The 16,108-nt window shown below is 41.1% G+C and overlaps 1 protein-coding gene across 20 annotated transcripts in view; it reads right to left on the bottom strand.

The window, feature by feature from the left end:
- The window catches only part of ADGRL3 (adhesion G protein-coupled receptor L3), a 339,457-nt gene that overhangs the window by 142,837 nt on the left and 180,512 nt on the right, over window positions 1-16,108 (bottom strand). For 19 of the 20 annotated variants that reach the window (XR_008972358.1, XR_008972359.1, XM_057411078.1 and 16 more), the window contains one exon: window positions 9,001-9,081. The exons of the other annotated variant lie outside the window; for it this stretch is intronic. Coding sequence is in view for 17 of the 19 variants with exons in the window: in XM_057411078.1 (XP_057267061.1) it covers window positions 9,001-9,081 (81 nt within the window). In the remaining 2 variants the exon portion in view is untranslated. The remainder of the gene's footprint in view (window positions 1-9,000; window positions 9,082-16,108) is intronic. 20 annotated transcript variants of the gene reach the window in all.

Below are 16,108 nucleotides of genomic sequence, written 5' to 3' on the forward strand. Positions count from 1 at the left end.
AGCAATTTTCTCCAAAATATACTTGCTGCAAATTAACTCTTTATCTAGAGCCCTCTGTAACACCTCCTGTGTACCATATCTGCAAAAAGAACAGCGTCCTCAGCTGGGTAAGGGCAAAGTTTTCTCCTTACCCCAAGACCAGCTGGTACTCTCTATCCTTGAAAGCTCCCTGGCCAACAGCCCATGTCTGTTGCACCCTCATGCATGCTCACCTGCTAACCTGTATAATTATATTTAAGCAACCTTAATATCTCTTCTCAAAGGCAATCAAGGTCTTTTAAATACTGCTTCTTGTGAGTTTTCAAGGAGAATGAACTTCTTCAAACCAATCTGAAGGCAATAAAAACATATTTGGAGCTAGAGGATAGCAATCCTTGTCTTCAGAGCAAATATTCCAGTTATCCAGCCAAATTTACTTGGCTGAAAGACTTAAATCATGATGTCTTTTATAGGGAGCCAAGATATAATCTTAGCAACAGGGATCCATAATATTTATCTATAAATCAGTGTTTGGTATGCATTATTAAGGCTGGAATTTCCAAAAGCATCTTTCAAGAGTGAGGTACCTAATTCATGGGCATAAATTTCCCTCTGAATGGATTATATCACACCAGTAGAATTCCTCTGTAATAACATACAAAGGGAAGGACCAAAATTCAACAGTCCACCTTAAGGAAATTCAAGAGCCAAAGCAATCTCTAAACTCAAACATTTTAGAAAGCACTATACCACTGACTGGTGGAAATCTCCCATTTCCAGCAATTTCTGATTCAATCCAAGATGATTCCAAGAGCCAACTGCTGCAAAAAAACTGCCTGCCTACAGAAAATCCCACTGCAAAGCTGAAGAGTCATCAAGTGAACACAAAACTCTTCTACTCACTGCTGTCAACAGCAGTATGTCTGAGCCTAACCTTATTTGCTTGTATGGGAAATGAGCTGCTTGCCTTTCTAGAGAGGCATGGCTTGAGTCTGATGAACTTCAATGACAGCACACTAAGCTTACTCATTGACTAGTAAGATATTTCTACATTCTATTGGAAGGCAGTGAAACTACACCACTGAATAGCACAGGCCTCTATCAGTTGCTTTTCCCAACTTGTCTTAAACCACAACTTACATTTCTTTCTTAATGTTGATCTGCACCATACACACAGTAAAAAATAACAAGTATGAAAAGAATTAAAGAATTACAACAATTTTTTCAAGAAGAAGATGCTATAGATGTAACATGATATTCCACCACTGCAAATACTTTAGCATACATGCCACTTAGAAAGCCAAGTCAAAAGTCTATTAAACTTAAATATTTTGTTGGGCAAACATACCATTCATTCTCTAGCCTTAAAACAAATTGGTACTGGCATAAGAAACACTATAAATGGTATCAGCTGGATAATTTTTCATCCAGATTTATACCTATGGAAGAATAAAACAAATATTACCCCTGTAGTTACAATAAAATAAAATAGGTTTTCTCATTAAGTAACAATATACCAATAATATACCAATAGTGCAATATCAGAGGTGGCTTCCTAGCGGCATTACAAATAAATCGTCTTCCCAAATTTAGAACATCCACTTCTCTACCAGGTTTTAAACCCAAAAGAAGGCCATATATTAAAAAAAAAAAATTAAATAATAAAAATGTATAAAATGTATCTTTTAAACAGACCCACAACAACCTGATCTTTTGAATTTGTCCTTATTGCATTTGTGAATCCCCACAGACTCTGCATAGAACAACTGGGATCCTATGTCCTGCTCTAACACACACGTTTCCAAAGGACTCCTCTAGAAAAACACCATTGTCCTATCCTCCATCCTTTCAGGTGATGATGACACACTTCATCACATATATCATGGAGCACTTCTATAAATTGGCACCATAGGACATAACACAAGAAAAGATGCAACATACAGTAAAGGATGCAAGCAGCATGGCTGCAGTGGCAGATAAAGACTTTCCAAGGGCTAAGCTCTTCAACTGTGGCAGAGGGCTCTCATAGGAAGTGTTACCTCACATAGTAAGCCTTTTTAATGTCTCTAACAGGTAAAATTAAGACCGGTTATGCCTCTCAATCAAAACACTGCAGACCAATCCTATTAACTTTTAAACCAGAATATATCTTAGGAAATCAGTAGACCTGAAATTTGATCTCTCCTATGATTTATTTGCCATCTTCTCCCATTACACAAATATAAATATAACAGGCATTTTTCTGCAGCCCTGAAATGATCCAGAATTAACAACAGATGACAAAATGGACCATGTACCAGGAGGGGGAAAAGTTACAGTAAAAGCTTCTTCCCATTAATGGGGCCATTCATTCATATGGCCACTATTCCACAGGGGAGCTGGACATAAATTATGTATTTGACATCTAGTTATAGACGATTATATCTGACATAATGAAGTTATAATGGAAGGAGTTTGCACATTGTTTGGTTATTAAGTGCCCATTTCTTGTCCCTGCACCAGGTGCAATGGTGATAGGCCATACAAATCATCCAGAAGAAATGCCAAAATGGGCTCCCTTACTGATAAAGCACCACACATGTTTATTAATTTAACAGCTTGTCTTATGTCTCCCCCATCTGCTCATTTAAAACAGTTATTTGCCCTATAAATATTTCAGGAAAAGAAGTGTAGCCAAAAATTAGTCTGGCAGAAAAGAGGGAAAAAAAATGAGTTTGAGAAGGGTCTCATGCTGTATTAGGCACTGTGCTCTTTTTTCCACATTGAATTGGTTCAGCAGCTTTTTTTCAAGCTGGTAATAGGACATTCAATTTAGATTAGTGATGCTTGAGGGTGCTCCCACCACAGCTGACTCTGCTTTCCAGCTGTTGTCACTGTCAGGTGGGTGAAAACTTCCACCACTGATGGCAAGTGGTACAAGCCAGCGCAGTGGAAAATGAAACCCACTGTCAAAAGAATCTCCTAGGTGGATGTTTACGTCCATTTTGAGCTTATCAAGTTGTATGACTGCTTCAGACAGACTACAAAGAATAACATTTCAAGGTATCTTTAAATCAGTTCAAGACAATCTCCCACAGCAAAACTCCTTTACAAGGCACCAGCTAGCTGTTAAAAAAAGCCAGCTAAAAAGTGGTTTGGCTTGGTTTTAGATGATTAGGAATAATAGGAAAGGTGTTAAACAATGCTCAGACTGTGTTGTGTCATGCCCTTCTCCCCAAATCCTTAAATATTTCCAAGTTTAAATACTTTGAACAGTTCCCACCAGCATACAGGATTAGCACTCCTTTTTGAAAGACTGTTAGCTCCAGCTTTCTGCTAGCGCAAGCACTGTTATCTTATAAATAAACAGCAATGCCCCAAGGTGCCCCTCTGCAACAAAAACACACATTCCAAAGAAATAAGAGCAACAGTTCAACACCATAGTAAAAAAGGAAAACAGCAAATGGCATGCAATTAACTCTTTCTGCCTATGCGTAGCTACAGGATGCAAAATGGTACCTTGCTGATGATAACCAGCAAACAGGTGGACTGCAGTCTGGCTGCAAGATTTGTAGGAGCTCTGGCTACTTCAATTACGATACTAGTTATCACCGCCCATAATACCTAATGAGAAATTAATAAATACAGAGCGTGGCCAATGTTCAAAGCTGCTGCGTCACATGTTTATATCAGAGTTCACCCCTCCACCGTCTTTACAACCCAAACAAGCTCCATAGATAGCAATATATTCCTGCATCCACATCTACCACACTGCTCAAAACTCACCCTGTCACTACACTGAGCTGTTGGAAGACTCATCTCAGGCCTGGAAACTAAGGGCTTGAGATGAATCTGCCCATCATAACAGAAAGCAGAGTTCAAATGAAAAAAAAACAAAACAGCAGAGCGACCCAACAAAGAAATCTGTACAGATTTCTTCAAAACACGACAGCTGAAAATTCACAGTGCACATGAAACTTGTAGTCATTGGCCAACCTTTCTATTGACTGTGCATGTATGTTGAATAGTTATCTTTCACCCAACTGGCGCAACATCATTTACCTGTGTGCCTCATATACTGTGCTTGCCATGTGGGATGAGAAAATGGTGTGTGTGTGTTGCTGGCTTGCTGCAATGAGCACTCACACCTCATGGCAGAGGGAGTGAAATCCTCTGGTGGGCAGTCATGAAGAGGAGTCCCTGAAAGCAGTCATACTTGGAGAAAAGGCTGAGCAAAAGCACAGAAGAAAACCCTGTACACTACGAAGGAAGAGAGAAACACTACACAGTACCCCAACATTGCACAGAGAAAAACGGAATAAGGGTTCCTGAGCATGGGGGACCCCAACAGACCTCTGGTGCATGGTCCTCTCTTGGTTCAAAGGCACTGAATTGGCCACTCCTCTGGACTCTCTTGTCCAGAGACAATAATATTGCCGTAAGAAGCTGGAAATATATAGATGTAACTAACATTAAAAGGAAGCAGCAGGATGAATAAAAGCAGGACCTCAGAGAGAAGCAAAAGGACACTCTAAAGGAGTCTTGAGCTGAGGGAATGGCTTTCCCAGGGGTACTAAAGCAGAAAATGAAAAAGCCTGGAAAGAGGAGGTTCCTAGTCAGCATCAGTCCAGAGCAGGAGCTCCTCAACAGCACGCACCTCTCTTGTAGCATCGGGGCGAAGGAGAGACAAGAGAGCTGGAGTCTTAGGGCCTGGCAAGCATGGGGTGTGTGTCCCTGTGTGTCAGCTTGAATTAAGGCAAGGAGTGCCATTGGGCCTCATTGCCCAGCGCTGTCCTTTCTCTGGACCTGGGAAGGAGGACTGGGCCTGTGTAATGAGACCAGCTGTCAGATCCTCCCACATCATCATCTGCAAAGCCATCAACCCTCTCTGGGACCTCCGGGAGGAAGAAAAAAATAAGAAGACCCAGAATGTGTGCATCCAAACCCCTGCTCTATTTCTGGTAATAAGATTTCACAGTCTTTCTAACATCCACAAACAGTTCTCCTTCAGATGTTGCAAATGCAAGGAGAGAGAAAAATTGCAGAATGGATCTAGCTTTTGACTGAAAACACAAAGGAACATACCACTGAGCTGGAGAAGAAAGGGGGGGAAATCCATAAAGACCTCTGTCTCTCTCCCTGACATGCTGCCCAAGGGGTAGGGAGAGATTCTGTGTCTATGGAAGCTGAAGCTCACAGCTGTGATTAACAGGAGAAAAAACTCCACAGTGCCTTAACTGGGGCCGAAATAACCCCCTGTTTACAGAAATTTGCACATAAGGGTAAGAACCTTCCACCCCTCCTTTACTATTTATTTCTAGAACTGGGGAACAATACATGGCTTTGCTTGCCAATTCATGTTTTGGAAATGTACTGACTTCAAGCATATCAATCTCCAAGACAACTACTCCTTGAGCTTCAACTTTGAAGGAAACCTTTGCAAATAGCTAGCTCAACATGAGAGGAGAGCTCCTCAGACTGTCTAAACACTAGGTATATATTTCATGTTCAATATGATTCCACATATATACTGAAATCTGATTCTATAAAGCTTTATAAATAGCGTTAGTGTGTGGATTCAATGAGTTTAATTCACTTATTTGCTGTGCTTTAGTACCTGGCAGAATTAGAGTCCAAACGCTAAATTTAATTTATTGCTATGCATGATAATTCCATAAAATCCCTTTCTAAGCAAGAGTATCAGCATTTCCCTCTTCTATAAAACTCCTTGCTATTGTCAGTAACCACTGGTCCATTTTTAAACACAGGTTTAATCTTCAGTCTATGAGATCACCACTTGAGGTCTCAGCTACCCCTGCAATTATTTTGCATGCAGATGGTGTAAACAGTTGCATAAAAATCATGTAATCACATCCAGATTGTTAGACTGAGAGGAGGTGTAAAAATAATGGTTAACAGTGCTTCATATATGGAACTAATTTTAAAACACCCTCAAATTAAAAAGGGACTAGGGAATAAGAAGAGTCTTGATAAAAAATGCTGATTCAGGGCCTCATTTCTATCAAGTGATTTACAGCGTCATTACTGCATTACTGTACAGAGCAGTGGTTCAGAGTAATTACCCCGTAATGCACGATGACACTAATGTACTAGCAAACTACTGAGGTTTATACTCTCTTCACTACCAGCATCAGGGCTCTGAAAAGCAGGTAAAAATGCCCTGCATGCATAAACGATGTGTGTAAATGTCACCAGTGATAAAATTTTTAAAAAGGAGAAGGAAGAGGCAGTTACAAGTAAATCTGCCAGCTGAGCATTGCAACTGCACAGACCCACAGGAGCACTAAAGCTCTATCGTTTTTTGATAAGCCGGGAAGGAAAGATGCTTTCATATCCTTACCCCTTTTATATCTCAGGTTTTCAAGTGGTTTAGAATGAAGGTGAATGGAAGTCGTGGACTGCCAGGAGATTGTATGTGACCAACTCAGTTCACGACAAGACCAGATTTGGAGAGAGGACTGTGAATCCTACCCTGGCTCTATTTCCATTTACTACAATTAAAATTATATGGTGGCTTCTTTTTTTTTGCCACTCCAACTGCAACATTGACCTGCATCTGGTGCTCATCTCTGTGTAAGGGGCGATGCAGAAGGGAAATGAAGAGCATCAAAGCAACAGCCAAAAGCATTAGTGATGCATGATGACTGTCATAATGCTGCTCTTTTTTTAGAGTTCCAGCTGTTGGAAATGTGAAGAATCAACGAGAGCTTCAGGACAGAGATGGTTTTCCCTCCTTTGCTTAAAACAGCTCTTGCGGTTTTGGAATGAAGCTCTGAACATGACCTGAGCATGTCGTAAGGTGTCAGAAAATTCAGACAAACCCTTCATCACCCTCACAGACTTAGGAAAGAAAAAGAAAACACCCATAATTATTACAACATTCCAATGGATTTTAGGCACTGAGGTTGGAAATGAGGCAGCAGATGCAGAAGTATTGCTACACGTGCCAGCTCTTAGGGCTAGAGGAAACGCTTGCTCTTTCCCCAGAAGACAGTAACGATTAATACATTTTTAACACCCCCTAGTCACCACCTGATAGATAGATGCCTTCAGAGCTGACTGCCTCCCTGGACTTCCCCTATTAAGTTACACAACAGGATCCGAGTCCTTTTACCAGCACGTAGCAGCAGTAATATCAGCCCTTCCACTCTGAGCAGCCCTTTCTTTAAGAATCCTCATGGGGAGGTGATGGCCCTGGTGGAAGCAGTTAATGTAGCAGTTTACATCGGATAAATTCCATTTTACCTTCTCTGTACATGCTGCAACTGTTCTGCCTGACCCACTTTGCCCTACTTCTGGTGTCAGCACCATTCATCTTGCAGAGGTAGCTATGCACTCATACAATGGCTCTTTTATCTTGGAGACAGCAAAGCACAGCTTTCTTGGCTGCTGCAGTTCCACCATCCTTGAGTCTTCCATTGGCTGGCTCCAGATCCCACAGCAAAGATTTGCCTATTCTAAATAAGCTCTGAATCATCACATCCAACATCAAAGACAGACTTGAGCAAGAAGGTCCTGGAAGTCATAACTGTCTATGCCTTAATGGAGTGTTCTGCTAAAAAAGCAAGGTAGCAAACTCTACTACAGAACTGGAAGTTATCAAGTGGTCTAGAAGAATCTGAATGGAGGTTGTGGACTGCCAGGAGATTGTTTGTGACCAGCATGACTCACAAGAAGACCAAATTTGGAGAGAGGACTGTTAATCCAGCATTCTCACACTGAATCTCCACCACCCAACACCTGGTTCAACCTTGCAGAGGTGCAAGGGGAATCTCCAAGGAATAATAGTGCTGAGGCTTCTTCTGTACAAGAGTCAGTTCCTTAGGTTTTGTTACTGCATCAGCTAAGAAAGCACATTCACACTTACAAAGGGAAAAAGCCCAGTAAATGTTTACTCAATCAAGGTACAGATCTAGAGCATCCACATGGATGCTGGTGGAAAAGCTCACTCAGAACTAAGGGAGTCTTTCATGCCAGAAACATTAACTTTATGCTTCAATTAGCCCACAAAGCCCTTGGGCTATTTGGAGGAGCAGGGTTTACAGTTGCAGCTGCAATTCACCAACACAAAGGTTTTTGTCTCCCAGAATGTAAAAAACGGATAAAGAAGTGAGATTTGGAAAACAGCTTTCTTCAGTGCCTATCCTGATTAATCTTGCATTAACATGCTGTATTTTTGATCATGAACACTTAGAGAAACGTGCACACAAAAACATACTTGCAGCCTTATAGTGTTAGGGCAGAATGACAATAATCACTGCAAAGATGTCCTGGTTTCAGCTGGGACAGAGTTAATTTTCTTCCTAGTAGCTGGTGCAGTGATGGTTTTTGGCTTTAGTCTGAGAACAATGCTGATAACACACTGATGTTTTAGCTATTGCTCCATAGCACTTACCCTGATGAAACACCTTTCAGTTTCCCACACTCTGCCAGTGAGGAGGGGCACAAGAACCCAGGAGGGAGCAGACACAGGACACCTGACCCAAACCAGCCAAAGGAGTATTCCATACCACAGCACGTCACGTATATAAACTGGGTGGAGTTACCTGGAAGGGACTGATCGCTATTCGGGGCATCTGAGTATCAGTTAGTGGGTGGGTGAGCAACTGTACTGTGCAACACTGGTGTTTGTTGTTTTTCGTTTGTTTGCTTGGTTGGTTTGGTTTGGTTTTTTTTAGTTCTCCTGCCACCAGTCCCCTGTGCCTGTGCACTGTCATTAGGAAGGAAAAGAGGAAGGCAGAGGGCAGGTCCAAAGGTATACCTATACCTGTCCCTCCAGAAGCAATGGGAACAGCAAAATAGCTTGTGAACAAGCTGATATGTTCAAAGCTATGTAATGGGGCACATGAGACATAGTCATCTCTCATACAGTCCTCTTGCAGGAATTAATTTGCTCCTAAGAGTGTCCCTGGATGGAGGGTGATAACTTTACCATGGAGGCTCTGTGGAAAAGTGAGGCACACTCATGCTTATGGCAGGTTTTTGCAATGCATGTGCATGGAGACTGTGTCACCGACTCACCCTTGGATGGCGGCCTCTCCAGATCCGAATCGAGGTGGATCGGTGGGGCAATGTAGGAGACCTGCCCATGGTGAGCCTGCCCTGTGGACAAATAAGTGTTTTAGTTTCACTGTTTCCTATCTATCAGGGCTATAATGAAACATAAAGGATTTCAATGGCATTGGATTCAAAGCAGATTTGCAAGTATTTTGTTTGGTTGTGTACTTTTCACAATGAGCTTCCATTTTGGAGATCCCTGATGAAAGGCTGAAAACACTCCCCTTTCTTTTGTTATTTCCATGAAGACATGGGTACTATGCTGACCTTTAGTTATACCTCCTTTACAACTACCACATATATTTTGCATGATGTTCTCTCAAAAGGCCATATGCTACAGAAGACAACCAATTTCACACAAGGACATTCAATCTGTTAATCTCACTCTAAGAGGGAAGCATTTCTGTGTCACAGCAATTTTTGAAGGAAGCATGGTATGAAGTACAAATGCTTTTTTTTTTCCCACCTGCAGAAGACACAGATATCAGTTTCAGAGCTTGCATTGCTTTCACCTGGGTGGAAGCTTTTTGGTTCCCAAAACCACCATGCAGTTTCCCAGTTGCTAAGGACTTAATTCTTCTCCAGTAATTTAGAGGTAACTATATTAAGAAACTTCTAAATATAAACTTATAAATAAACTTTTTCTTTACAATAAAATGTTGTTATAATTCATCTATTTACTGTAACAATTTACAGGGTTGTTAATCTCTTTTTCTAAACACAGAAAGTTAATGACACATAGATTACGATAACAGTTAGAGTAACCTTCCCATTTCAAGTAATATTCGTGCTGCAATAAAAACAGTTGATTCCTCTTACGAGACACATTCCAAATAATTAATACGGCTCCCTGTTGACACTTGCTGTTGTTGCTCCAAGCAATTTCGAAGCTAGCGTCAAGGCAGCACAGCAGCGGTACAGTCTTCGGGCTTCTTTGTAAATGACGCCCAGGAATACCACAAGTGCAGTATGCTGGTGCACATAATACATTGAAAACATCTCTTCAGGGGGATGAAATATTAATGGAAAAGGGGGAAAAAAAAAAGTGTGTCTAGGCAGGATATAATTACTGCTTTACTCTGAGGCTGACTCAGATAATTTACATTATTAGCCATTACAACAACTGGACGCTATTCAAATTTAAAATCTACCAACACATCATAAATTCTGTATTTGCTTTTAAGTGCTTTAACATGGGAAATCGGCTTCAGACGAACCCATAGCTAATAGTGAGTTACAGTGCATTCTCCTTCTCTTTTACATGTTAAAAATCCATCTGATGTCATTAGTGAGCACAGGTCATCATTTAATAGCTGCCCAGTTCTGCAGTAGAAACAGACAGATGGCCTGCTCTCACTTTAAGCTGCTCAATGTGCAGGATCAGTGCCTTATAACCATAAGACAGGCTGTATCAAAAATACTACTGAACTGCAAAATAGCTGAGGTTTGCATGGAACTTTGGTAATCACCCAGTCCAGCCCAAGGGCAACAAGAGCCTATGGCACATGTCCAGGCTGATTTTTAGTATCAACATGCATACAGACTCTACAACCTCTCTTGGCAGCCTGTACTGGTGCTTGGCCACTCTCACAGGAAACAAACAAACAAATAAACAACTTTTTCTTACATTTAAGTACAATTTCCTGTATTTCAAATTGTTCCTCTTGTACTGTCAGTGGCTGCCTCTCAGAAGAGGCTGGCTCCATCTTCTTTATTTCCCCCCACATCAGGTACTTACATATATCAGTAAGATCCCCTGGACCACATCTGGTCCTGGCTGGACAGTCCCAGCTCTCTCAGCCTCTCCCCACATAAAGGTGCATCAATTCCTTATTCATCATTGTGGCCTTTTGCTAGATTTGCTCCAGTAAGCCCCTATCTCTCTTGTACTGGGTAGCCCAGCACTGGACCCAGCACCCAGATATGTCTCATCAGTGCTGAGCAGAGGGGCAGGATTACCTCACTCGACCTGCTGGCAATGCTTTGTCTAATACAGCTTAAACAGCCTCTTTTTCTCTATGGGCCCATTGCTAGCAAACGGGTTTGGTTTGGGATTTTTAGGCTCTTTTGTTTATTTGGTTTTTATCACCTTGTCTTCATGGGACCAAGTGATCTCAAATACAAAAAGGAATTGGGTTAGGCTGGAGTAAAGAATATACATACACAGTATATAATACTACAAAACATCTATGAGTTTCTCTAGACATTCAGTAATAACTATGGAAATTTATGAATGTTTTATTAAAGCTTTTACCTAATATGGAGAAAGCAGGAGCATCAAATGCTCTCTTCTGATAAACGAAACAAGTTGCAGAAAGCTTTTATCCACTTGCTGCTGATGTAAAACACATTACTTCCAAGAGAATATTAAACTTGACTTTGGTTAGACTGTACACTTCTCACAATGCTAATCAATCAGATTTTGGGTTTAGTATTTTGTCTATAATAAAGCAATGCAAACAACTGCTGTGTTTCATTTTCTGGGCATGAATGCCAGCTTAGTTGCTCTTCAGACTCATCACAGTCTTACTGTACAAGGAACAAAGGCTCTCATGGCCCCAGTTATACATTCAGGATCAAGATACCTTGTAAACCTTCTTGTTAATCAACAGAATCACATTATTTCTTTGGTTTTATTATTACTGGCAACGCTGACACCTGAGAGGGTTGAGGGAAGAGAAGCAAGGGGGGTGCTGTGCTTGAAGCAAGACCTAGCAGTGGGACTGATACACAAGCACACAAAGAAAACTCCGAGTCAGGAGGCCAAACTTTAAGATCAGAGCACTGGTCCTTCTGATTTTAATGGTATTACAAGTTTTGCCACTGACTCCATTAAAAAACAAAAAATTTTACCAAAGGGACCTATGCTAGATTTTGAGGCTGATAATCACTGGTGCAACTCAAGTTGGTCACAAAGACTGACAGAAGAAGTTTTGCCAAGTAATGCCAACTCCCAGTCTCTTGCAGTTTCGCCCTTTTGCTTACTGCAAGCCCCAGGTCTAGGAATGAGTGACTCCAATGTCACCCTCTCCAGTTCCAGCAACTGTAGAAAAACACTTGAAAAGAGGAATGTGAAAGCCTTAAAGAAAAAAAGATGGTAGAAACACTCAACATCTCCCTTTCCAAACTGTCCTGTCCTTCAGCTGCTTTTTCTGCATGCTGGGTCTGAGCTGTCAATGGTGCAGCACTGGAAGGTGGGGCATGGCCTCCCTTGCCTGAGTGACCCTCTCTCCAGCTGCCAGGCTTTCATTTCTACCCGCACATCTATATATCCATTAGCCTATTTGACTGACCGCTCTTCAACCTGAAGAGCTGCCCACACACTAAGCAATGCTGGCCAGGTATAAGTGCGTATAGAAGAGGAAACGGCTGGTGTCAGGTCCTTTCATAATTTTGCAGGACACTCCAAAAATAACTGCATCTCTTTAAATAAGTGGCTCAGATTTAGTTATTAAAAAAATAAACAAAAACATCTTCTGACAAAATACCAAAGGTCAAGATGTCTCTGTTGCTAATGGGAAGTTGAGCATGCCTTGTCTCATAACAGCTTGCACAGGCTTCTCCAAATCCCACCCTGACTGTAGCCATCTGGTGTTTCTGCGGCCGGCTCTCAGGTAAAAAAGTAAAAGAGCAATGAACGTAATCATCAAAGTAATGTGTGATAAAGTTGCCAGTTTCATATCTAATTGCTAAGGTTGGGCTGTTTCCCTTACTGTTCTTGCTGGCAAGGTCTGGCCATCAACATGGCCAATGCCCACTGACATGGCCATGGCCCCCTGTGATTGTCAGGAGTAGTGCAGAGAGGGCCAGAGGCAACAAGGACTAATAGTGGAAGACAATCGTGGGTCAGTTCTTGTCTGCTTTTTTTGTATCATACCAAAAAGATTCAGATCTGGCCAACACTACATAAATGTCAAAACCAACTCGGGTGAGACAGGGCAAACAACAAATATGAAGTGGTTAGCCACAAACTGCCCATCTTCTGCTCATATCACCTCTCTCAACAAGGACAGTGTAAAACATCCATAGTAGTCAGGCAATATGCACATACTGCAGCAACGTGAAAAGAATCATGTTTGGTAGTAGCAGTTTTTTGAACAATAGGTATGACCTTGAAAGACTACTTGGTAACATGCTCTTCCTTGGGTAAGGATGTTTGCGGATTAGAAAAAGTGCCTGGCTGGCCATTAATTTCAAGCCTGACATGAGAGATACAATGCACTTTTAAAAGCTAATAACTTAGAAGAACAAAGATAATGTTTTGTGAAGATTGAAGGAAACATAATAGCTTGGCCTAAGGGATTTTTTTAAAGGGATCTGGATGCTCATAGATAGAAAATAAGCAACCACACATCTTCAAAAAATTGCCCCTAAGTGATTTAGCCATCTATAGATGCCATGATATAAAACTGCAGGAAAAAAAAAAAAAAAAAGTGAATACATGGACTAACCAAGGAAATTAGCAACAAAGCAGTCTCATCTGTTCATCTATTAAAAGCACTTCCCCCTGATTCTTTCCAGAAACATACACACTGTTAGTAGCATCTAACTGGGGAAACCTCCCTCTTGAACCTATGCTGAGTTTCCAGTGTCCATGACATTTGTCTTTCCTAAAGCACAACTTCTATCTTCATGTGTGCACGTGAGAAATCTTTCTGCCTGACCCTTGCTCATTTTCTCCCTGAGATTTTACTGTGCATTACAGAGAAAACCTGAATAGATTGGACACCCACAGCAAAAAAGACACTAACATCTTGTAGGCAAAAAATAAGCCTTTTTTAAACATTTGATGAGAGACCTCCTCAACATCTTGTGAACTGTCTTCTAAAGCTCTGGTGCTGACAATGCCACCAAAATACCTAAAGCCACCAGAACAGTTGGTCCTTTCTTTCCCCCACTGCTCCTTTGTTCATTGTCGAGGGTACTGTGGTGGGCATGGACAGTTGTGCACCTAAATCGCAGTTCTCCCCTGTGCCAGACCCCCCTGAGAAACCACCAGGAGATACATTTTGAAACAAACATGCTTTAAACTCTTTGCCTCGAGTGGTGAGAGTCTCCTTTCTTTACTGTCCTCACGTGGCGATGATCACTGCAACACATTTTTTTCTGCCACATTATACTGCATCTCTTACTCAGTTTTCCACTCATTTTCCAGCCTCTTTTGGTATGTTTTTGTCTTCCACGGGCTCACCAGTTCTAAAGCTCCTTCTTAGACGGTCTAGCTAGCATTTCATGCAGGTAATTTAATTTCATTTTGTGCTGGTACCTCTGACCATTCACTGACCTTTATCAGCACCTCCGAATACAGCCACCTCCACAGACTCAATCCCACATTCTGTTTGCCCACACGCTTGGATCACTAATGAGTTAATAACCGTGACACCGCACATCAATTTCCGAGACTTTGATTTCAGTTCTCAACATATCTTTGTTTTTCTCTATAACAATGGGATGGGCACACATGAGGTACGCTGAATATATATTCCAAGGAAAAGTTCTGGGGAACATACGTATTTTACCAATATCTTTACAGATCAAATATAAATTGAATGCTGTGGCCTTTTATCCCATGTAACTGAAAAAATCATTTTAAAAGCAGTCCGGTTTGTGATGATCTGATATGTAAAACAACACTACTTTGTGGCCACATTTCTGTAATCCTCTGTTAACAGGATATTTGCAAAAAAAAATCTAATTTATTATCTAACTGAAGACTACATTCCACTTTGTTGGATTGCAATTTCCAGGATCATTACTCTCATCCTTTTCAATTTCCAAAGTTAGCACATTTTTCTTGTCCTTTTTTCTCCACTCACGAGTCTTTTTGAACTCCATAATATGTAGGGATATATAAAAACATATGGAAAGAGAAATTAAAAAGCTGGTAGGTTTCCTAACAAATTCTTTTGACATGCCATTAAACAAATTTAATTCAGACCTATTAGTCGGCATTTATTCAGACTTCTTCTGGCAGGCTTTTTTTCTGCCTTTCACCAGTGACTACCTTTACAAACATAATTTCATCACTGCCCACCCTTTTCCATTTTGCATTAAAAGCTTTTTTTTATTTTTTAAATAAAGCTTTTATAAAGCCATTCCCTACCTCAGACATGTTAGAGTTAGCACTGATTCTGTCCACCACTTCATTTATTCATGGACTTTTATGGAGTACCTCTCTTTCTTTTGTGCATCTCTCTTTCATCTTTCATTGCCCTTTTAACTCCTTCAGGTAGCAGCAACTCTCCCACTCCCTCTCCTTCTCTCCCTCCCAAGGTTATTTTGATGTCCTTCCCTTGAATCTGTGCATGCCTCTGAATACAAGAAAACCCTCTTTCACAAAGGGCACTCTCTGACTACATTATCACTGCTTTCTTGTCATTTTGCCACCTGTACTTCATACCAGAAAACATTGCAAGCTTAAAGTAACTAAAGAAGGAAATATAGGGTACTGCAAGCATGACTGAGCATGGAGGGACTGCTGGCTCCTGGTCATGGCTGCCTTCTGAAAATGGAGGTCACAGAAACCAGCAGCCTCAATGGGCATTGACAGAGAGACTACAGTTCTGAGCAAAGCCATCATAACAAGCAAATGTTTCTTCTCCCATACTATTCTTGACAGCGGTAAAGTTGTAATATTGGAACTCTATACATTGTTTAGCTATACACTGCTTTTGAAGCTGTCATAAAATGTAAATAATAGCAGGTCTTTCAAATGCCCATAGTGTGTGCTCATGCATGCCATCTTACAGGTGTAATTTAAAGTCAGAGTGTGGAAGATTCAGGACTGCTCTTGGCAGAAAACTCATTAAAGGATGCAGGGAGAGGGGTGAGCTGAAGAGATGTTTGGCTAAATCCTTGTCACACATGCATCTCGTGTTTTAAAGTAAATGCAAATCCAAAAGCAGCAACTGGCAGCATGCTTGTGTGAGCAGAAAGCGTGATAAAATGAACCAGTCTTTTTCAAGGACGTACTATTCCTGCTTTGACTCTGTCACAACAAACAACAGCCTTAACTGCGAGAGGAAGGAAATCAAAATGGCCTTTTCGATGACCAAACTGTTCCTTATGTGAC

The sequence above is a fragment of the Pezoporus wallicus genome, unplaced genomic scaffold (assembly GCF_028554395.1).
Source record: "Pezoporus wallicus isolate ANWC-B61680 ecotype Strahan unplaced genomic scaffold, APGP_CSIRO_Pwel_v1 contig_2439, whole genome shotgun sequence".
Lineage (NCBI taxonomy): Eukaryota > Metazoa > Chordata > Aves > Psittaciformes > Psittacidae > Pezoporus > Pezoporus wallicus.